The sequence below is a fragment of the Xiphophorus hellerii genome, chromosome 19 (genome assembly GCF_003331165.1).
Source record: "Xiphophorus hellerii strain 12219 chromosome 19, Xiphophorus_hellerii-4.1, whole genome shotgun sequence".
In the NCBI taxonomy this organism is placed as follows: domain Eukaryota; kingdom Metazoa; phylum Chordata; class Actinopteri; order Cyprinodontiformes; family Poeciliidae; genus Xiphophorus; species Xiphophorus hellerii.
The window spans coordinates 22,515,250-22,539,226 of record NC_045690.1 but is presented as its reverse complement, the minus strand read 5'-3'; the positions used below and the strand labels follow the sequence as shown (position 1 = coordinate 22,539,226).

The 23,977-nt window shown below is 43.3% G+C and overlaps 2 protein-coding genes across 4 annotated transcripts; one reads left to right on the top strand and one right to left on the bottom strand.

Moving 5' to 3' along the window:
- Nucleotides 1–952: 952 nt before the first annotated feature.
- ttc9 (tetratricopeptide repeat domain 9) lies at nt 953–5,343 on the top strand. Its single transcript, XM_032548105.1, has 3 exons — nt 953–1,702; nt 2,961–3,143; nt 4,498–5,343. The coding sequence occupies exons 1-3, from the start codon at nt 1,195–1,197 to the stop codon at nt 4,578–4,580; spliced, it is 774 nt and encodes a 257-aa protein (XP_032403996.1). The 5' UTR covers nt 953–1,194; the 3' UTR covers nt 4,581–5,343.
- Nucleotides 5,344–6,797: 1,454 nt separating this feature from the next.
- On the bottom strand, nt 6,798–22,750 carry map3k9 (mitogen-activated protein kinase kinase kinase 9). 3 transcript variants are annotated; one of them, XM_032547797.1, is made up of 11 exons: nt 21,824–22,750; nt 19,236–19,649; nt 16,444–16,624; nt 14,832–14,980; nt 14,529–14,704; nt 13,636–13,876; nt 12,482–12,604; nt 11,972–12,074; nt 11,735–11,847; nt 10,242–11,018; nt 6,798–8,983 (listed from the first exon to the last, which is right to left on the bottom strand). In XM_032547797.1, exons 1-11 carry the CDS (start codon nt 22,236–22,238, stop codon nt 8,532–8,534), a joined length of 3,144 nt encoding a protein of 1,047 aa, XP_032403688.1. In that variant the 5' UTR covers nt 22,239–22,750; the 3' UTR covers nt 6,798–8,531. The 3 variants fall into 3 exon arrangements, with proteins under 3 accessions (XP_032403688.1, XP_032403687.1, XP_032403689.1); XM_032547796.1 differs by having other exon boundaries at nt 6,798–8,986; nt 21,824–22,748; XM_032547798.1 differs by having other exon boundaries at nt 6,798–8,986; nt 13,696–13,876; nt 21,824–22,739.
- Nucleotides 22,751–23,977: the final 1,227 nt, after the last annotated feature.

The following is a 23,977-nucleotide window of genomic DNA, read 5'->3' as shown; positions in this document are numbered from 1 at the left end:
ACATTTTATTTAGTAAATCTAACTAGTTTATTGTGGTGATAATATATTTTTAAGGCATCCAAAAAGATGTATTTTTGTAAAAAAAAAAAAAAAATGTTTTACACAGTAACAATATTTATTAGCAATACCATGTGTACTATAGAAAACCTCCAATTAAACATTATATTGGTGAGTATTTTCTCCAATTAACAGGTAACTGCATCCGTGAATTTTTCTGGTAACCTTCTCCTGACTGTAAAATGAGATCCTTTAAAATACTTTGTGGCGTCTAGGATGTAAATAAGCTTCTTTTTTTGGGGGGGGGTCTCCTTTTAAATAGTTTAACTTTAAGTTTGAACAAGTAAGCGACATCTTAACCGCAACTTTTTCTTCATACGACTTTTTTCTAACAAAACTGTGTTTGATCATTTCTTGAGTTGTGCAGAATACACTGTTCTGAACTTATTTATCATAAGTCTCGTTATGTAATCACGGAAACCTGCTTAGCCTTTTGAGAGCTCACATTAAATTGAATATGCACTACATGAAATGAATAAGGTTAGAGAAGAGTCAAGAAATGTATAAAATAACACATCCTGTTAGGTGAATTTTTTTTTTTTTTTTTTGATATTTGAAGGGGCGGGAAAAGTCCTGGTACTGGTTCGGTCCAGGTGTTTTGGGATTTCATTAGGTGCAGAACTGATTAAGCGACTCCAAGTCCACATTACTCAGCTCCAACACATCTGGTCGCTAAAATAGGAAACGAGGTGAAATGTAGCGGTTTCTCAATAAAAGCGTCGTGATCTGTAATTACAGCCAACCAATAAGAGGCGCCCAAAATAAGACTAAGAGAATACAACTTTCTTCTGCCAGGACTTTCTTTTTCAGACTCACAATGAAATCAAACCACTCAGTTGGGGAATTATAATGGATGCACTATTTCTACTTTTTTCTTCTTCTTCTTCGACCAATCGGTTCGCTTGAATAGAAAACACGCGGGCAGCTGGTTACAACAGAGGAGCGCGCATCGCGCAGCGCAGGTTTGCGCACGGAGAGGACGTAGCTGCGACACTGGCGAGGCGAAAGGCGCGACTACAGGCGATAAGATGCGGTGAAAAGCTCCACTTTCCCCCCTCCTACGCAGGCTTCCTTTTTTTTTTTTTAAATACCACGGAGGGCCAGGGTAGACGGAAATTAAAAGGGAACGGGTCCAAGATGAGTGCGGTCCAGGCTGGAGGCGAAGAGAGGGTGGATAGCGGCAGAGGCAGCCTCACCGCCAACAGCGGCGGCGGCGGCGGCGGCGGCGGCGTTAGCGTCTCCCCGAGGCTCCAGCAGCGCGTTCAGCCCCCCAACAGCGGCAGCCGGACGAAAGATAGCAAAAATCAACAGCAGCAGCTCCAGCTCCTGCAGCAGAGGCATCATGGTGGGTCGATGCTGAAGCAACCATCCCACAATGAGCCAGCTGACGTCGTGAGGCGGGCGCTGGACTTTAAGAGCCAAGGCACTCAGTGCTACAAGGATAAGAAATACAGAGAGGCGATCGGCAAGTACCACCGCGCTCTGCTGGAGATCAAGGGGCTGTGCAGGGTGCTGGGGGATCCGGACCCCGGCCCCAAGTCCACGTCCACCCTCCTGCCGACCATCAGCAAGTCCAGCACGCTGACGGACGAGCAGAAGGGGGCGATGGAGAATGCGGAGCTGGAGTGTTACAACAGCCTGGCTGGTAGGAGACGTTTTCCTGTCACACCGATGCTCACTCACTGTTGATTTGCCACAAAAAAAAAAGAAAGAAAGTCTAGCAACGACTCACAACCTGAGCCAGTCTTTAGGAGAGGCTTACAGGGGCAGTAGCCCAGGGCACCAGTTTTTTGGGGGCGCCACAGATAAAAAAAAATAAAAATGTATGAATGTATTTTTTGCAAACATTGTCCTTCATTAAAGATTCATAGGCCCATATCAAGCAGGGCTTTCCCTTGAAATCTTGCTAAGTCTGATGGTAGGGGGCGCCAGCGCAGTCATCCAGCAGCCGTCGTGTATTTGGATAAAAACTGTTTAAAGTTGACAAGGAAATTTGAAAATATGACCCTTCAGTTATGTGTTATCAGAAGACATTATTAACACTATGTAAACACCAAAATCTTTAAAAAGACAAACATAAAAAAATACAATTAAAATGAAAAAAATAAATAAAAAATTGCACTTGAGTTGTTTCATCCTAATTAAAAGTGTACAGATTTGTTATATCCTTCATCCTTCACTTGTCTCTTTATTTGCTGAAGTTGTCAGCGTGTCGGAAGGCCGTGGTTCCGGAGCTCCGGTGAATGAAAAATGACCCCTGACCTCAGACTTCCTGTGTGTTCACATACTGACTGTAACGATGTCATTCTACTTCCGACTGTTTCACCAAAGAGACACTTTATTACCACTGTTACAGATGTATAAAGACACCTGTAGCATATAAACAGAGAATGCTTAGCGAATGTGGGCACAAGTAAAGCCTGGTGGCCCGCCAGGCTTATAATTCACTAGGGGAAACCCTGTCAATTGTGAAGTTATAGTATTTATTTATTTATTGGGAGCAGCATGGATGTAGTGATCAGGGGATGTTATGATATTAAACAAACCATTCTCAGTTGGTATCATCAGTTCACACTCAATTATGCAAAGTTTGACAATGTAATGTACTGAAATTTGCAATAGCAAAAAAAAAAAAAAAAAAAAAAAATATATATATATATATATATATTTATATATATATTTATTTAGCGGATAGGGCACCAAATGGTTTTCAGCCCGGGGGCCCACATCCTTGTAAATCCGGCCCTGCTCACAACCCACAACCCTTTCTCTTTACATGCCCAGTGAGTCGGGTTAACAAAAATAACCAATTATAATATGCACTTTACAGGAAATACATCATTACGTGCACGAAAGACGAAAAACGTTCAAATGTGACCTCTTAACGTCTTTCTCCGTTCCAGCTTGCCTCTTGCAAATGGAGCTGGTGAACTACGAGCGGGTGAAGGAGTACTGCCTGAAAGTGCTTCTCAAGGAAGGGAAGAACTTCAAAGCCCTTTACCGCTCCGGAGTGGCCTACTACCACCTGGGAGACTACCAGAAGGCCCTGTACTACCTGAAGGAGTCGAACAAACAGGAGCCATCAGGTCAGCAGTCACAGCACTGTCTTAGAAATGGGGGGGGGGCCTCAACGCTCTGGGCGGCAAAGCTCTGGGGGCTCTCCGCTTGAAAAAAAACATCAAAAAACAAAAAGTAATATCTCAAAGAAAATTTCTGTTATTTGAATGTTCAGTCTGTGGAGGATACATGTAGGTCTGTGTGCATATTTATTTATTCGTGTCAGATCAGGCTTTGTCAGCAAAATGGTAATGAATTCGCAGATTGATTGTCACTCAGTTTTAAAACCGATGAAATATTTCAATCCCAATCAAAGTGGCAGATTGGACTGCTTACTCGAAACCCAAACGTGGTCCACACACAAATCCTCCTCCGTGCGTCATGTCAAAGCTGAACTCTCTCCTTCATGCGTGGATCTGAAAGGATTGTGTCGGGTTCTAGGAGCAGGCAGCGTCTTGCAGAAATGCTTTCCGCGAACAAGGCCGGGCAGGCACACGGGGGAACAAGAGGCAGACGTTGAATGCGTGTGCTGGGGAGCTCATTATGAGTCAAGAAATTCTGTCATGGCTACAAGCCATGAAACGCCGGAGACTCTGGGAAACGAAAACCAGGCTGGGATTTGTCGGCAATCATTTAAACATCTAAAGTGGACTGTGCTGTGGAAGATGCTACGCTGTTGTTGTCACCCCTAAAGTTAATCTGTGGGTAGAAATTCTTCCAATAAACTAAATTTCAATCATTTAATCTTAGGAAGGCCTTCAAAAATATCTCTAGAGAGATAATGCATAAACACTCAACTGATTCAGTTTAAAGCAGTTCATGTTTCTCCTGCAGTAATTAACCCTCTTTGTGTCTTTGCTTAGTAAAAATCTACGTCAACTGGACATGCAGCCTGAAGCTAACGGCTAGAGCAAAGTGAATTTCTGCGTTTGGAAACAACTCTGATTTCAAAAATGTTGTCGTAGTTTATGCAAACAGAAGTATGTTGTTATTTAGACAGGAAATGGAGGTTGGACACGGTGCGCCATCCATCACCTTCCTGTGTGAAACATTGCACTGAGGATGGAGCATGTGAGGCAGTTCCCGTCAGAGGAAAGGAGCTTTAGACTCTCCATCAGATTAAACCTACAGGTCCAATTAATCTCAATTGAAACCAAGAAACTCACTTGAAGACGCCAAGGAAGTTCATTAACTGTTGGTCTATCCCTTTAATAGCATTGTCACGCATCTTTTAATCTACATTTTTATCACGATTGAAGGCCGACCGAGGTTCTGCCGGACGATTCATCGACGGGAATCTGACTGGCCAAATGCCTGCAAAGTGACACATTCATGACCATTTTCATGAGAAAACACAACAATTTCCTCTCGATTTCTCCACAGACACAAACGCCGTCCGCTACATCCAGCTGACAGAGATGAAGATTCGCCGAAATGCCCAGAAGGAAAAGAAAGAAGCGTCGTAAGCCGGCGCCTCACCTGTCATGAGTTGCAGCCCCACTGTGTGCCACTCGGACCTTAAAAACTGCCAGAGGTCTTATAGTGTGAAATCATATTTGTTTAGCGGTTTTTTTTGTTTTGTTGCTTTGCACTGCATACGGTTGCCAGTTGTTAAACTTTGTTGTGTAGGTTGGGTCTGTTGTTACGGAGGTTCCGGAATTTCGTTTTTTTTATGTTTGTCCTTCAGAAAAAGAAACCGCACCAAATGCATTTGACAAGAATTTCTACACACTGCGCTTTAGCTCTTCTAAACCGATGCACTGCCAGTCCCGACACATCCGGGCCGACACCTGCGACGGAAACTGGAGCGACAAGTTTCACTGAAAGTCGGCACGCGCACGAGACGTGCTTCAAATGCCTTCCTAAAAGTGAGCAGCAACCACCCTCACACCTCTCCCCTTACTATTATTTGATTATTTAAAATTGAAAATGTAATTCAAATGTTATTGTCTTCTTGATTATATCTGACTGTAAGAACACAAAAGGTGCTGTAAAAGCACAAAAGCATCACGAAGCACACGGTTATGGTACGACACCAGATACATATCACACATATAGTATGTAAATAGGCTGTTATGTAAAATCCTGTGGAAATCTAAATGAAAAGGGAAACTGTATGTCTTTATTAATGCCAAAACGAAGCACATCACTCAACATTTACTGTATCTTAAAATTCCTTATGTGTATGGTAATAGTATATGTGTAATAAACTTGTTTAATAATTACAAAGATAGTTTTTCATTCTTTTTACACATTTATATCCATATAATAATCTGGGTCATGACTTTGAACATCAAAATGTGCTTTTATGAGGCAGATCACTCCTCCAAAATGTGAATGTAGTTGGATATAGACAAATGTAAACAGATTTTAGGGATTTATTTTGGTATAGTGAAGTAAGTGTGACCTAAGCCGCAGAAAAGTAGGGGAATGCTGTAAACTTGACACTGTCCTGTACGCCTTATATGTTTAAGACTCTTATTTTGAAGTAAGAAAGGAAGTAGTTATTCAGGGTTTTCCCCAGTGTATTATAAGCCTGGTGGGCCACCAGGCTTTACTTGTACCCCCACCAGGCTTACCATTGCTTATTTATTTAAGTTTTTTCTTTAATGTTTGCATTTTTAAGACTTTATAGTCGGTGTTCAGATATTAATCTTCTAATCTTCCAATAACACATAATTATTAAGTGATCATTTCAAATTTCCTGTCAATTTTAAACATTTTTTAAACTCAGAAACTTGACGGGCCGCTCCAATCAGTTGTTAATCATTTGCGTAGCAACAGTTTTTGTAGTTCACAAAGTGACAGTACAATACAGCTTGTAAGCCCTTTGAGGATATGAATACCATAAGAAGCTAGCAGCTAAAGACACTAAAGTTAGCATCTAATTTGCAAGTTCCTACTGCAGCTAAAGGGCTGTTTCACCATTTTATCAAAGCTTCTTGTTTCTATTTGATCACCTCTAGTTCAAAATCTAAAATACATAAATTAATCACACCTGGTGGTCTGCACTGTTTTCTTACAGCAAGAAGGTTTACACAGAAACCCAGCCTGGGTTTCTGTGTAAACAATTCTAACCTGTACTGTGTTACTGTGCACTGATAACAAGATTATAATAAAATTGTTGAGTTTGGGATTTTTTTTTTAACCTTATTTGTGAAAATAACCAAAGAATATTTTTGGATTCTCCCAAAATATTGCTGAATGCTCATCCCACTCACATGAATAGAACATTGTATATCGTCTCATCCTGTGAAACGAATATATTGATAAACCCCTACTGTTCAATTTAGAAAATATAGAATACGAAAACCAGTTTTGATATTCTAGGTTTAAGTCTAGAGATTATGAAACACAGTCCAGATTTCACATTATTTTAATTCGTGGCCAAATTCGGAGCAGTGTTCAGATGGTGAAAAACAGCTTTAGCATTATTAGCTAGCCTCTGTTTGTGGTTAAAGTTTGCACAACAAAGGGCGTCGCAAACACATATTTAACAAGACATATCGATTAGCAAAACACGGCTTGCTTTGGTCAATGCTGGTGGATAACTTTCCATGTTTTTCATCCTCCATGTACTCATACCGCCCCCTAGACTATGCTGCTCTGGGCAGAGAGCCACTGACGATAGGTGTAGTATATCCTTACACCATCCAAAGCGCTACAAGAAAGTAAACAAACAGTTTTATGTTTTTCTTCCGATTTTACTTGAGTCAGTGTGTTCCAGTGCAAATACAAGTCACTCAGTAGCAGAATCGCCCCCTCCCCTCCAACATACAATATCAGTAAACAGTATTTCCAGCTTATTTGTGCTCACGTTTCATCCAAGAGCTCAGCGTCGCGTCACCTGCAGTTCAAACAGATGGTTATGGTACACATCGAACATGATCATGTTCTTCACAGTTCTGAGGGGGATTTGGGGGCCCAGGGGGGAGGCATTACATTTTACACATGTATCAAGACCAAAAGGACCTCATATGTAACTTAGGTCACTTAAATTGAAGAAAATAAATAAATAACTTGACGCTGCAGGGTGTTAGGACACGTTTCAGCTCTTTTTTTCTCAATTATTCATAGCAGTTATGTTGCAGGTATTAAATAAATTAAATAAATAATAATTGGCATTATCCCATGCTTCCGTTTTTTAAAATCCCATATTTATTTAAGATTTGTAAAATGGTTAATTTATCTACACCCTTCCCCCAAATTATAACAGATTTTCTTTTAAATCCCTTTTGAAGAAAGCTAATAATTTCTTCCCATTAAACAACTGGGATTCTTCAGATTGAAACACTATATTTAAAAAAAGAAAACAAGAAAAACTGATTTGTGATGATACAGTAAGTGCTCGTTTGGGCAGCTACATTTCTTGGCAAAGACACTGTAAAAAAAATTTAATCTTTCAACGTAAATGCATAAAAAAAAATGTAATTCCTAAATGAGCGATGAAGAAAGTGCAGCTTACAAACAAATGACTTGATGCTTTGTGCAAAGGCCGAAAGCCCCAGAAACATTCAGATAAAGCATTAAGAAGTGTCAAAAATCAAGGCATACAGGATAAAGAATAAAATAAAATAAGACACCAAACAAATCAATAAATGAAGTAGTTCATTAAAAATATACAAATAATAAGAAACAAACTTCCATACATCTCTTGGGCCTGCTTCCCATGTGGGCGAAACAAACGTTGCATTTCTGACCCAAACAGTTTAACAGCAGCAATAAAGCACAAAGTTCTCCTTTCAGCTTTAAGATTTGTTTCTCAATGTCTTTAACCATTAAAAACAAAAAAGGACCAAAAGACAAAAACAATCTATTAACTTATTTTCTCTGCTTCTTACAGTCGCAACAATGTGGCTCTAAAGCAGACACAAGAGTGCTTATATCAAACAGCGCCCCCTATCTGTGGGACATGAAGCGACTGGTGAGGAAGGTGTACTGGGTGCAAAAAAAGGGAATCCGTCCACCGGCAGAACCTGAGCGGGAAACAGACGGAGGAGAGGAGCTCAAGTGGTTTTAGAAATTACTTCCTGGCAATAATAATAATAATAATAATAATAATAATAATAATAATAATAAAAAGCTGTCTTACATTCATGATGATTTTCAAAAGTGCACTTCAGTAAATGCACAATCGAAACCAAAGCTTGAAACAGGAGAGCAAAGCTTTGTGAAACGAGAACCTAAAGCTGATGAACGTGATACGAAGGGGTTTCCGGCTGTCTCTGAAGCCAGACATTTCACAAATTCTAGATGCCAATTTTGATAAATATTTATCAAAATACAGTTAAACTGAAGCAAGAACAAAACTTCATTGCAGGTTTGTGTGAATGGTGTAGAAGGGGGGAAAGCTTAACTCAAACTCATAGAGTGGTGACAGTCCTCCAGCTAGCGGAGGAGCAACCTCTGTCCATGAGTCAGGACCAGAATCCTGGATGATAAGGAGAGTCTTTGGGAAGGCTGAACTCCGGCCTGCACAGAGGGACCGTCCCGTCCCGGAACTGTCCCTCGTCCGACTCATCCAACAGGTTTGCATTCCTGCGGGGTGAGAAGGGGGTCGGGGCCTCCATGGGGGTGGGCAGCACCGCGGAGTCCCTGCCGAACTCCACGGTGGGCGGAGTCTCTGTGCTGGAGGTGTAGGCGGGCGACTCGCCGCTGCCCAGCGTTTGTCCGTTGGCCCTGACGCGCGAGTCCCCCCAGAACATGTCGCATCGCGGCCGCGGCGAAGGGCGAGGCCGAGCCACGAAGTCCAGGGTTTTGGGGCGCTCTGGGGCGCAGCGACGGCGGGGGGTCGGGGGGTAAACCACGTTGGGGTCAGGGAGCCGGGGAACCTCAGGAGAGTCTACTCTTAAACCCCTGAAGCCACCTGCTGCTGTTAAACCAGAAAAAACAGATTATTGTTAACACGCTGCCAGACTGGAGATTAGTCCATCCGTCCATCTCTGTGGAAAACTATTTAATTTTGCCTCAAAGGAGCAGTGTTATGTATTTTTGAGGCACATAGTACCATTTTATAGCGTAGTCAAGTGACTACGTTAGCCTCAGTTGTTATTAAAACGTTGTATATATCAAATATGACTTAAAAGAAACTTGACTTTGTAATTTAAAGCCTTGAAAATAGGTCTCTGTCTCTTTAAAAATCTCCTCCTCATAATGAAACTCCGCCTTCAGGAAGTCATCACAACGTGGCTCCTCCATTAGCCCTTTAACAAAGTTTTTACCAGAGTTGCGCTGAGAAGCGGCTCGTCTAATGAACTCAGCTGATTCTCAGATCCACCAGGTGTTTGCTAATTGCTGCCGGCTAGTCTGAAGGAGCTGAGTGAGGGAGGGCTGCTCTGTGAGGCGGAAGCTCAGAAGCTCAGAAGCTTCGGTTTTGAGGAGGAGCTGTGCTTCGAAGGCGCTGCTAGGTCCCTCCCAGGTCCCTCCCAGGTGTTTTCCACTGAATTGTTGCCATGGAGATTAAAGGATTTCTCAAACATGCATCAAAGAATCAAAGTAACACTACCTTATTTTGACGAGGAAATAACTTTATACCATGAGGTAAAGCTAAAAAAAACGTAGTGTTTACATAATACTGCCCCTTTACAAATACAGTACAGACCAAAAGTTTGGACAAACCTTTTAATTCAATGAGTTTCCTTTATTTTCATGACTATTGACATTGTAGATTCACACTGAAGGCATCAAAACTATGAATAACACATGTGGAAATATGCACTAAACAAAAAAGTGTAAAACAACTGAAAATAGCCCTTATATTCTAGTTTCTTCAAAGTAGCAACCTTTTGCTGTGATTACTGCTTTGCACACACTCTGCATTTTCTTGATGAGCTTCAAGAGGTCGTCACCTGAAATGGTTTTCACTTCATAGGTCAACCTGCCCTGTCAGGTTAATAAGTGGGATTTCTTGCCTTATAAATAGTCATGAAAATAAAGAAAACCCATTGAATTAGAAGGTGTGTCCAAACCTTTGGTCTGTACTATATGTTGGAATGCTGTATTTTTATTTCCTATGCAGGCATAATTCCAAACATTTTCATAAGGCTTCTATTTAAAGACAACCTAATAGGATATGAAATTATTAAATGTAGAGTTCTACAACATAAAACGGGACGTCACGTCTTTACCCGCACTGTCCAAAGCTTTCCTCTCCGGCAGCGGCTCCAGTGAACTGGAAGGGCCGTTCTTCTTGATGGCTCCGTCCGACGGGGTCCTGCGGAGGCACCGTGCGGAGGGCGGGACGCAGGGGACGTGTGTGGGCGTCAGAGACTGCCGCGGGTTCCGCTTGAAGCTCTCCACGTGAATGTTGACCAGCGAGTTGACCGGCGTCCGGACCGGCGCCCTGCGCTGCGAGAGCGGAGGCGGCGCAGGCGGCCGGGACGCCGCCGAGGCGGGCCTGCAGATCAGCAGCTCGTCGCTGTCGGAACGCAGCAGTGAGTGGGTGGAGTTGGAGTCGGACACCGACGATAAGGACAGGAGAGTATACGAAGAGGGCAAACCTCGCTCGGGCAGGGCGGGGGTCGAAGTCTTGAGCGGGCTTTCCCTGTGGAACAGCCTGCGGGTCGGGGAGCTCGTGCTCCGCCTTTGGCCGGCGGTTCTGTGGAAGAAAGCGTCCCATCTGGATTTGATGCCCTCCTCGGGCGGGGCCAGCGTGAGCAGGTTGCAGCCCAATCCGACGGCCGCCAACAGAGCCCCGCAGCCCAGCAGGACCAGCTCAGACCGCCGGCCTCCCCCGGGGCTCTTCCTGCACGGCGGGGTTCCGGGAACCTGGCCGCTGAGGCAGTACTCATCTCCCTCGTGTTCGATGGAGGAAGATGTGTGGGCGTCTTTTTGGAAGGGAATGCAGAGGTAGGACTGGCCAGGAGCTGCGCCTGGCTCTGTGGTGAAGCAGCAATCTTCATTTTCTAAAAAAAAAAACAACAAAAAAAACTTCATCAAAAGCTAAAAGCAAAACCATTAATATGCATACATTTTTGTTCCTTTGTGTTTAGATTTTACAACCAGAAGTGTCAATGTTTTTCATTGGATTTTTTTATGATAGACCAACACAACATAGTGAACATCCAAATCTGAAAAGTGTGGTGTATATATGGGGATGAGACTTGTGTTTGTCTGTGTGAGACTCGTATTTTTTTTTTTTTTTTTGTAACCCCTCCAGGGGGTCTTTTTGTGGGCTCTAGTGTCCCTTTTTATGAAGTAGGCTGACAGGAAAGGGGGAGGGAGAGGGGGGAAGACATGCGGTAAATGTCGCCGGGTCCGGGAGTCGAACCCGCGACCGCCGCGTCGAGGACTTGAGGCCTCCAAATGTGGGTCGCGCTAACCCCTACGCCACCACGGCACGCCCTGAGAGACTCGTATTTTTAATAATGTACATGTGCAATTTTAGTATTTTGTGTGTGTGTATGAGTCTTTAGTAGTGTGTGTGAGACAAAACATAGTTTTTGTCCTAAACGGCCCCTCATAGATTTTTGTTTTCTTTGCAAGTGCTTGTTTGTGGTCAAGCAGCTGCAGACACACTTGTGGGTCACCAACCGCAGCAGTGTGGGGTTGATGTGTCTCTGTTACGCCAACAGCTTCATTTCTCAGGCAAACTCAAACCGGCTGAGACGTTCCTGCTGACCTGTCTCCAGGAGGCTGGGCACCCCAGGCACGGCCGGACTGTGTCTGGGAGATCTGCGGAGGTTTGGGGCGCTGCAGGACCGCTGCCTGCTGCCCTCGTGGGGAGGCTTCACACTGTGACGGATGAGAAAACCATAAGCTGTCTGACTAAAATAAAAAAAATTATAAAAAATCAAACACTAATTCAAAATGAATGGTTAAACGGACTTCAAGAGGATTTGATTTCAGGTTCTCTCACCTGGCGTCTGCGCTGTGCTCCCGATAAACGCCACAACCACGGGAGCGGCCTTTTTTCCTCGAGCCCTTTCTCTCCAGCTCTGTGCAGCCCTCCCCGGGGGTAACTGAAAAAATATTGAAAGTTTGATTCACATATTATTAAAAGTTCAACTTAGAAATTTGTGTTAAGACAAGCTTGTATAATTTTGCATGATACTGTATGAATTCTGACTTTTTCCCCCACATAATTCTGACTTTCTTATCAGAATTCTAACTTGAATCTCAAAATTCAGAATTTCTTCTCAGAATTGTGGCTCTTTTTTCAGAATTTTACTTTGAATCTCAAAATTCTAAAAATTTCTCAGAATTCTAACTTGAAAGTCTGACATTAAAGTCAGAAAAGTCAGAATTCTTTCTTCTTTTTTTTTTTTCAGTGGCCCTGATCTCCTCCCGTATGATCAGTGCTGTCCTACATGCTAACAATTCCAGTTTCTTTGCTTTTTAAAAAAAACCCCAGAAGCCTTGTCCTTACGCTGGATGGCTCGAAGGCGCGGCAGCATGAGCGGGCTGGTTGGAGGGCTGGAGCCGCTGCTGAGCAGACTCCTCCGATGATCGTGGGACGGAGACGCCTGCACCGTGATTTTGTGCTGAAAATCTAAAGGACATTAACGGAAACCCCTTAGCTTCCATGACAGTGCCGAAGGTAACAGAGTAAAAACAGCCAAGTAAGAAAAGCTTGATCCTTCTAAGACGAAACAGTTTAACTTTTTGCAACCCATAACAGAACTCTGGTGCTAGTAACTAAGGAAGAACCTTGAGTTTGTCACGCCGTGGACTGTGGAGCGCTACATTCCCAAAAGCCTGCAAAAGTATTCACACCCCTCTTCAAGGTGGATTCTATTTGCCAGTACAGTGACTTGAGAATGAATTTATTTATTGGCATCACAGTAAAGGGAATTTAAAATACATGAACATACATGGAACATCCTCCATGGTGTCCCAGGTTTGTGGCAGCATCACGCAGCAGGGATGGACCCCCCACTTTTAATATTTTTTATATGTAAAAATATTTTTTAAAACGGTTAAAAAGTTACTTTCACTTTTACAATTGGGTACAAAAAAATCCCAACAACTCACATCATCCTGTTTATCAGCATCATGCTGTCTGGATGGCTTTTATAAGAAGAGAACATCAGGAATTTGTGTTTGTCATTTGACAAAAAACGAAAAACTCCAGCGGTACAAATACTTTGCAAGGTTGCCGTGAATATACAATCACAATCACCTTCCTAAAATAATGGCCCAAGTTATTTTTTGCCAAAAGTTATTTTAGCAAAAGTATTAAACAAAGTTGTTTGCAGTAGGTTGCTTAACAACTTCTTTATTCCTCAAAGATGACTTGGACAAAAAAAATGCTTCTTATCACATGAATACACCCTTAAAACACACTGAAGTTAGTGGCTGGCTCAATATCTTTCTTAATGTCTTTGCAAAGCACTGAACATTTCACAGTGTTTAGTTAAACAATTTCTAATGCGTGAACTATTTCTCAAGGAAACATTTCATTGTAGCTGCAGTCGGTAGCTTTAAGTCAAATCTATGCTAATGTCCAGTTTCTAAGGTTTTGGCGCCTCACAAGCATATTTTGTCTCCTTTTGTACGTTGATGCTTGCCAGCTGTTTGTACCTGAGGGCAGGCTGATCCTGTTTCCATCTTTGAGTTTAAGGCGGTTGCGGCGGAACTTGCCCTGCCTGCTCTCCACACGCGGCTTCTCCTGGTAGAGCTGGTGGATGATGATGTTGAGCTCCCGCTCCACGATGTGGATCTCCCTTTCCGCCAGCTCCTGCTCGCGCTTCCTCAGCGCCTCCTCTTGGCACTTCTGCTGCAGCGCAGCTTGGGTCAACTCCTCCTCCCACGATCGCAGCTCCTGGTGGAGGAGGGGAGGAGAAATAAACTATGAGTGACGTGTAATCACATCTTCAGTGGTTTTGTACATCATGTCAGACTCGAGTGTGCAAAATGTGGAGCACCGCAAGGCTCAATCTTTGGGACCTATTTTTTGTTGTTGTATACTTTCCCCTTGGGTCAAATAACATGTCCGTTTCTTTTTTTTTACGTGTACTATTGTTTCTATGCTGATGACATACAGCTCTACTGTTCTACTGCTCCCCATCTGCATAGCCCGTCATGAATGCTAAGGCTAGGCATGGACACCAATGACTGCGGATAAATGGTTTTCCTCTGTCAGTAAGCCGTTTCTCTGTCATTAGCACGTTGAGAGGTGCCTCCTGGCTCTGACTGGTTGTTTTTGAATGGAAGCGGTGCATTTCTTCAGACGGCAATAGCAGCCCAGGGAAGAGGTGGAGGAGCTCGATTTCTTTATAGATTTTAACGTACTGTCACAACATGGTGATAGTTTTAACAAAGGTTTTATCTTTAGATTTCCTTCTCCAGTTTCTGACATATGAAAAGTGCTACATAAATTAAGTTCACTTAACTGTAGTCTTTAAGAAATCAAGTAAAAAAGAATGACATTCTGGGGGGGTTTTTTCCGGTTTTTTTCTAGCTCTTCTCATCACCTTTTCCTTGGTCCTAAGCTGATCAAACATCTCCTGGATCTCCAGTTTCCAGTCGTCCTGCAGGGAATGGAAGGACTCTGCTGGCATTTCGAAAAAGCCTGATTCCTCGATGGCAGTGAGCTGGTCCAGGATAGTTGTGAACAGCGGCCGAGAGTGAGGATCCGGGCTCCAGCAGTCTGTAAGAAAGAAAAAAAAGACCACTTTAGATATTCTGTTTGGTTATTTCATGGTACATTTCTGGGGCTAAAAGTGCACCAGTTGATAAAGTGGGATGGCATTTATTTATTTATTTTTTCTACTTACTCTCCATCAAACGTGCAAAAGGCTCGGGACATGTGGAGGGAATGGGCAAAGCCAGTTTGTTCATTGCCACTCCGTAGGCTACGGCGAGACCGTCGATGCTTCGAAAGGGAACTTCTCCAGTCAGCAGCTCCCACAGCAGCACGCCATAACTGCCAACGCACGAGGGGAAAAACGCAGGGAGACTTGTGATTATGGCATGAAAATTGCACTTGATCACTCAGATGTGGGATTTTGATCATTTTGATTTCAATGCGTAGGAATACATGAATGTTAAACAGCGTGCTTGCTGAAAGAGACTGGACTGTCAAGAAAGCCACATTACTTTGGTAAATGTCAAAAACAGGATCATTCTGCACCCCACTCGTGTAAATACCGAGCGGAGACGGAAAAAGGTCAATATCAGAGAGCGTGAGTGTGTGAAGCAGAGTGGTGTGTCTTTTGACAGATAAAAGAAGAGCTTACAAACAAATCACGTTAGCAAGGAATCGTGTAGGAATGCGCCAGATTCTTTTTACACTGTGGCAACTTTGATATTTTAGCTCTTAAAGGCACCACTAGTACCTCTTCTTCTGCAGCTGATCGTAAGAGCTGCGGATATTGGCATGTTTGTTATGTGACAAACAGAAAAGTCAAAAGGGTATCAGTCGGGAAATATGGAACTGGCGACCCCACGACCGGATCTCGGGTAGGTGGAAGACAACGAACGGGTGGATTGTTACTTTGATCGGGATTCTAAATATAGAGAGAGTAATCACGATGAGAAAATGTATTCAAACTGTTAAATCCAGTCAAAACCAATTCAGTTGGGCTTTAGAAAAATAGCAAAGATTTTGTTTCAAAAGGTAAACTTTAGAGATTTACTGATCCTTAAAGAGACAGTAATCCAGCCACATAGTGTCATTTTATAGCACAATCAAGTTACCTTTAGTTGTTATAAAAATGCTGTATATGACTTAAAAAAACGACATGAAATCGGGCCTCTGTCTCTTTAAATTCTCCTGCTGTTTGTGAAATTCCACCTTCAGGAAGTCATCACAACATGGCTCCTCTATTAACCCTTTAACATTGTTTTTACCAGCGTTGCACTGAGAAGCAGCTCCTATGATGAGCTCAGGTAGATGTGCAGCTCCACCAGGTGTTTGCTAATTGCTCTGGGCTAGTCTGAAGGAGCTGAGAGGGGGAGAAATTTCTTATTTTAAAGTCTCAACAGGTTTCGACATTTGGAAATTTGCAGAGTTTCAGAAGTCAAACATTTTCAAAAAGTTTTTTCTAGAAAATGTAGTGTTTCTAGCAAGTTTGCGACTTTTCAAACATACCCATTTCCAAGTTTAATCGAATGATTTCAGAATTTTTCTAGAAAATCTTTGACTATACAAACTTGGAAACTTTCCTGGGTTTTTTTCCAGAAAATTTCTGAGTTTTTTTGGGTGGAAATTTACTCCTCCTCTTCTTTTTTCAATCTACAATGGCCTTAACATACCATTACATAAATGTGAATATAAAGTCAATTTTTCATGGATTTTCTTTTCTTTCATGGATTCGTTTTCTAAGCTCTGTGCAGCTTGTTGTTTTTTTGTTTTTTTTCTGCAGGGGCTCTCCTTCCTCCGCCCACCTCCACACGTCGCTACCCTTGGAGAACGTGGACGAGCGGATAACCTCAGGAGCCATCCAGGCGTAGGTCCCGGCGGCGCTCATCTTGGTGGTGTGGTGCCACTCCCGGGCCAATCCAAAGTCGGTTATCTTCAGAGTCTTGTTGCTGAGGTCCTCCATCTCCACCCTTTCGAGGATCAGGACTGGGTGCGGCAATGGTGGAAGTGGGGATGTTGGGTTGGGTGAATGGAAATGAGTTTGGAGGTAGTGGGAGGGGCAGGAGGGGTTGCGTGCAGGTTGGTGGGAGGTTAGGGTGGAGGGTTTCAGGTGATCACCATCGGGATTTGAGATGAAGCGGTAGCATGAGTCCCGTGATTTACCACAACGGCAAATTAAAAAAAACAAAAAAAACAAGAGGGGGTGAACAAAACAAGGTGTGGTTGTTGGAAGGCCAGAATGAAAGGATACAAAAGATGAAAGCAGAGAAGAGAAGAAGAAAGAATAAACAGTAAAAACAAAGCTACTACGAGCTACGACAACAAAAGCAATCCAGAGGAGAAAACCAACTCCCCCTTGATCAATGCTAATGTATTCCCCTCATGCTTTTACAACCCAACGTCTCATACATAGCACTAATTATACAGTTTAACTCCTGAAATAGCCTGTTACAACAAACCAAGGTTGCTCTAATAGGCAATGAAAAACACCCCCCTGTCCGGACGTGCCCTGGAAAATCCTGAACACTTGCGCTGAGGCCTTTCCTCTCAGCTCCACAAAGCCCGGGCCATCTGCTGCGGCTGCACCCGCCCAGCCCAGGAGGGGAGTGTCCAAGGGCTGCGGTGCACATCAAGCGCCTCTTCATCTACCCCTCACGTCACTGTGACGCCGTGGAAATGGCTTCCGCAGAAATTCTACCCAAACTATGGGGCTAAAGTGAACCCGGCTGGTAAGCAGCTGAGTTAAAGGGAAAGTGTTTTGTGTTTTCCAGCCACATGGTGACATTTTATAGCATAATCAAGTAACTGTGTAACCTTCAATTCTAAAAATGCTGTTAAATATGACTTAAAAGAATTTTGACTTTGTAAATTAACACTTTGAAATTGGGCCTCTGTCTCTTTAAAAACTCCTGCTCTTCCTGAAACTCCGCCTTCAGGAAGTCATCACAACATGGCTCCTCTATTAACCCTTTAACAACGTTTTACCAGGTGATTGCTAATTGCTGCAGGCTAGTCTGAAGGAGCTGAGAGGGAGAGTCACGGGGGATGGGAGTTCTGTAAGGCAGAAGCTCGGAAGACTTATCGTTTGAGCTAGGTCCACTCAGGAGTTTTGCACAGCTGAATGGTTGCCATGGGAGATTAAAGGATTTCTCATTCCAGGTATGTTTTTGATGAGGAAACAACATCATAACACGACTCACAGCTGTAAAAAGGTCAATTTTACACACTACTGCCCCTTTACATAAGGCTTGACTGCAGATGTGGTCACTCCCCTCTCCATCCCAGATAGGCCAGTCATGCTTCAGATGTCTGAACTCGCTGTAATGCACAGCCCTTTGGGTAAGATGGGTTGGTATGCAGCAGATGTAGCTGAAACTATGAACAGGATTTACAAAGACTATTTTGGGGAAATAATGGTCATTTCAAGATAAAAATGTGAGTTTAGAAACATTGTTGGGGGAGAGTGGGAAGATCAACAGTCTCTCATGGCATTTTGGTGGTGGTTGTGTTGGATTTCGTCCTCTATTCCACATGTTTTAGATCTGATGTAACTGAGGATGGGACGGCAGGTGTGTGTGAGCAAGACGTTCAGCCTGACTCTACTCCACCAGTTCTGTCAGGAGGAATGAGACAAAACTCCATCAAACTATTTTGAGGAGCTTATGCTTGTGTGTGTTTGGCATTTAGCAAACAGAAATAGGCCTGCTAATACCGACAGTCAGAAAAATCAATATGGGTATCTTTTACAGTGAATGAAAATATCAAGTTTCAACTGTTTATAAATGAAGAAAGAGTTGGACTGAAAGTCAGCTTAAACGCAGGCAAAATACGTTTGAGGAAACAAGGAATCCATTGGAAGACTGTAAAACACAGGTACGAAAAATAAACACAAATATTTCATTTGCTAAGACTGTCCTAATGAAATCATTTAGAGGCTAACGTCAAAGGCAGAAGCAAAAGAGAAAGAGAGGTCAGCCTCTGGCCACTTGCTTCCGTAAGCTCAGGAAGGTTTGGGTTTTCCCCACAAAGTCCAGCGTGACATCAAGTCTGAGTGACTTTGAAAGTGAAGCTCCCGAGATGATCGCCACAGAATCAGCCAATGGCAGCCGGGGGCCTCACTGCACACATTGTCGGAGCCACCAATGAGGAGGCCGGGGCAGAGCGCTGGGCAAATCCTCAGTAATAGGCTTGGGACTTACAGGATCCAATTGGGCAAAATGCAAGATTACAACAACTCCACAAGTAAACATGCAAACTCCTTTTCCTCCTGATTTGACTTCTGAAGCACATACTTTCTAACCACGTAATGATAATAAAAATATAATACAGTAATAGATTTATTTTACACTTTAAAGGTGCATTAAGAGAATTTTTCTTGGGGTAAAAAAAGCTGGTAGATGAGAGAGAAAGTCCGTACTAGTGCAGATTAGTGTATAATTGACTGGAGTTTCAAAACTGCTTATTTCCGTACCCGTTCTATAACCGTGAAAAATACAAGAGTAGTAGCGCAACACAAACGGGACTGTGGTATATTTCACAGTGTTCTGGCAGTTATTCAATGAGACAGTAATAAAAACACAAAGTGAGGGAATCTTACTGTTGCTGGACTTGAGGTCTCTGTGTATGATGGGGACAATGGCCTGGTCATGGAGGTAGTGCATGCCTCGTGCAATCTGCACAGCCCAGTTCACCAGCGTGCATGGGGGGATGCGCTTCCCGGCGAGGGCCCGGTTCAGGGGCCCCCCGCGAGCGTACTCCATGATCAGGCACAGGTTGGGCTCCTGCAGGCACACCCCCAGAAGAGCCATGATGTTGGGATGGCTGAGCATGGCGAAGAGCTTGGCCTCCTGACGCACGCTCTCCAGAGTCTGCGCCACGTCCTCGTCGGGGTCCCGTCGGGCCGCCTTCACGGCCACCTCGGCGCCCCGCCACACTGCGCGGTAGACCTTTCCGAAGCCACCCACCCCGATGATCTCCTCCAGGGTGAACTCCGAGAAATCGATCTCCAAGACTGCGGCGGAGAGGAGACAGAAACAACACTTGCAGCAATTAAACAAGTTTGCCATGCTCCAAACTAGGTCATTTATGAGAAGAATGCTTTTTGTGTCTGTAAGTCACTGTGTTGCTTCAGATAGATCAAGTATCTGTCCTAAAATGTAGACTCTAGAGTTGGAGAAGGAAGAAATAATGTCCTGTGCACTTTAAAATAGATTTTTTCTTTATGGTATTAAGTTTTGTCTGAATAATTAGTTTGTAAATTTAAACAATTCAATTCTTAACCACTTTGGTTACAAATCCTACCTCAATATGATTAGAATTGAACTAAAGATGATGGTTTAACAAAGAACAGTAAGGCTAATATGATTAAATGGGTGCTTGTTATTATATCAACTTTGATATAATAATGATCTTGACTTGTAAAAGTCAAGAGTGTGATGGTGTCAAGAGTAACAACTTGATCAAGTTTTGGAAAACGGTGAGGGGGAAAAAAACACTTTTTTGCTTGATTTTGTCCTGTTGTTGGAAAATAGATGAAAAAAGGAAAAAAATATCAAAACTGAGTCAAAATGCCAAAATAAAAGTGAAGTTTAGAGAAAAAAAAGCTTAAGAACTATATTAAGAACAAAGCAGATATGCTATGAGAAAGATTTTTTTTAAATTCAAGTGCTTTTTCAATTAAAAAAACTGTATATTGATCATTGAATCAAGCAAGAGCTGTAAAGAACAATACCACTTTATTGTGTAAAACAAAGCGTATTTAGCATTCTGGCATTTTTCTTTGAGATATTTTTACTTTTCCATATCTTAACTTAAATAATTAAATAGTATTTTAACTTTCTTCGAAGTTACAACTGCGACTTGTAGTATAGTTTCTTTGTTGGAGCCAGAATGAAAGTTTTATCCAGCTAGCTTAACAACAGCGGGGATGCTAAACTTGCTAGCAAGCTAAGCTCCTTAACTTTGAGGGAGTTTTTGCTAAATAACGTATATTTCATGTTTATCACAAAGCCAACTGTTATATTTGTTGTTTCGTTCAACACGGTGGACGAACCAGGCACGCAAAACTTATATTAAATTAATAGACGTTATTTTAGCTGTTACACCCACATTATTTCTAACCGGAAATATCGATTAAAAATATTTCCAAACAAAATGTATGCAGAATTGCTACGGTAAATTTATCGACTAAATTGAGACATTAAATGTTTTCAGAAAAGGGAACGTCTGCGTGGCGAGGCTGACCTTGATGAATATTTCAGGTGAGTGGAAGTGGGTCACCGGTGTGAACGACCGGCTGCGACAGCGCGGTCCGCCCAAACAAAACAGGTTTATCTAGATCTGATAACCTTTTTTTTCTTTTGTAAATCTGTTATAGTGAGTAAAACTGGATTTGTGGTTAGAGCATAACTTCACTAGCGTCGTCAGTACATTTACAGGGCCGCGTCCAGAAATGTTTTAAAGGGCGACTATTGATGAGGGCCACTTACAATTTCGACAGGGTTGGACTGACGGTATTCAAAACTGGCAGAGAGCTCAAAAAATAAAGTACATATGAAAAAATGTGTGTATATGGCAACTAATTGATAGTTCCCATTAAAAAGAAATCTAATATTAGGTGCTGTGTAGCTCAGTCAGCACAGGAGCAGGTGCATCATCATATATTGATGCAGCTCTCTTGACCCCAGGCCATTCATTGCTTCTCACCCCCCATCCTCCACCCCTGGTCGCCTTTCCTGCATGTTCATGATCAAGTAAAAGGCCACTAGCGCTACAAATACTTGTGCATCGTAGGGAACAGCAAACTGCCTGGTCATGGCACCCCGTTGGAGCCTCTATTTATTGCGAAACCGATTGTATCATATTGCAAACCAAGCGCACACACTACATTAAAACCTAATTTTACACGCAAAGGAGGACGTGTTCTCCTCGGTTTGTTTTCTGGGGGATACCATAGGATAACGGTGAGCTGGGGTGCACCACTTGAATAATGGTCCTGAAGCTGAGGATGCCTAGCCAGCCTGTTTCTAGGCCAACCGGAGTGACACAGCACTCTTAATGTGCAGCTTCCTCCAGCATGCTGCCAGAAGCGCTCCATCCCCATGATCCGTGTTTTAGATGCGCATTGGTTTACTGCTTAGTTATTTTTTTTCTTCTAAAGATTCTTTGCACAATGGGGATACTCACGGTGCAGAGGAGGCACAGGGTGCTCCGAGCTCTCCCGCAGGCCTGCCTCCTCCTCTGTTCCGTTCCTTTTGCTGACATAATTGGACGGGAAAATGCCAACCCGGTCGGCTATCATACCGGTCCACCAGCCCTCGTCTCCCGACACCAGGGAGTCCTTGGACAGGACCTCCACCAGGTCCCCCCTGCGCAGGCTAAGCTCGTCGTCCGCAGCGGCCTCATAGTCGAACACGGCCGTCCAGACACCAGGCGGCGGTAGCGGCGGCGGCGGCGGCGCGGCGGGCTCCGCATCCTGAGCCGAGCCGCCGCCGCCGCTCTCCGCTGTGCCGGGCCAGCGAAAAACATCCGCCTCCGCTTCTTCAGATAGTGACGCCTGGGGACTCAAACTGCTGTCCAAAGCAGGTTTGAAGACATCCATGGACGCGATCCATAGGGGCGAAGTGGATCGCTGCAGCGCATCCACCTGACGCGGTTTGGAGCGTCCTGCGTCCTCACACCCCGACGCGCACACACAGACACACGCACAGAGAGCTAAGTAGCGCTTAACCTCACAAATAAACACCGTGGAGAACTAGCAGCCTTGTGCTGCTGCACCGTCCCCCTTGCAATCCCTGCTGGACCCCATAAAGCGCATCGCTACCGCAGCTTCATGGATCCCCATGCTGCATCCAGCATCCAATCATCGCTGGGACTTCCTGGACGCAGTGGTCTTTTTTCTTTCTTTTTTTTCTTTCCAAACTAGCTGTCTAACGTGCGAATATCCTCTGCCATCCCATTGGTGCATGGATACGTCAGCAGTTGTTTAGTTCCCAGCCTCCTCCTCCTCCCAACATGCGGTTCCAGCTCAGTGACAGGGGCGGTTCTAGCATGAATGGTTCCCTGGGCGAGCCCCTTTTTACACACACACATACAATAGGCGTTCCTTTTTATTTATTTAGCAAAAATAAATAAAAAGTTTATTTATTAATAAAGTTAATTTAAAGTAAAGTTTATTTATTAATAAAAGTTTAAAAAGTGTTTTTTAATGTTTTTTGAACACACTAAAAAAACATTTAATGTGTTTTTATGCACATTAAATTAAAATGTTTGAAAGATAAACATACTCAGCATAAAACATTCATATTCTAAGGAGAATTCATACACAACTCTGTAAAACAAGGCAGAATTAAAGAGTAAAAAAAATGAAATCTCATTAACGGCTTTCCAACAAACAGTCCTACTTATAAGAAATGTGCATGTGTGTTTAAACTGAACTGTCATCCTTAAGTTAAAAACTACTGAGTTTAGTTTTAACACAAATTTGTATCCTATTTTCAGGAGCTTAATGTCATGTATGCAGGAAGGCAACACTTCCTCGATGTAGCGGAACGAAAACGAAAACGTTCAGAGTTTGCAGACAGCGGCTGCAGTAAAATGAATCAACTACAAAATCCAATTGAGTTTGGGATGATTCACTGTTGTGCTTTCTTTACACGCAGGAAACCCATTTAAGCTGCAGCATTTACCGACTTAAAATGATCAGTTAAGGAAAAAATAAATTCTCTTTTGTCATCTTAAAAGCAGAAAAAAATACTAATGCCATGCTGGGTTCCAGTTTCTTAACCCACATGCAGAACACCAGGAGAACGGGAAATCAGATAAATAAAGTTTATTTGAATAATATGAAAATGTTGGTGAAAGGGTCTGGTCCTGGGGGAAGGCCCACGGGATCGTCTGCACACTGAAGAGCAGCAAGGAAGATGGTGAGTTTGAGGTAATCGGAACTCGAGAAATTAGACCGATCTTACTTGATTTGCAGGTTACTTCCACCCAGAAGAGGGGAAACTGTTGGTTGGTGGGTTTGGTATCTTTGTGGGTGTCCTAAAGGTGATCCAGGTTCCAGAGTGAGGTCTTGACCGAGTAAGTTCTGGTCAGATGATGTGGAGGCTGCGGTGGAGGGCGGACAGGTAAGTTCAGGCGTGTAGGAGAGCAGAGGAGCGAGCCGACTGCCAGCTGGGTAATCCAGGAACGGTTTATGGTTAATCTGCAGAGATGAAGAAGGGGCTCGGGCAACCAGTGGGTAACTATCCACAGTCTGCCCCAAGGATTTGGAACATTTAAATAAATCTGATTATCACAGGCTGTAGAAATGAGCGTTAATACTACAAGTCCATCTAA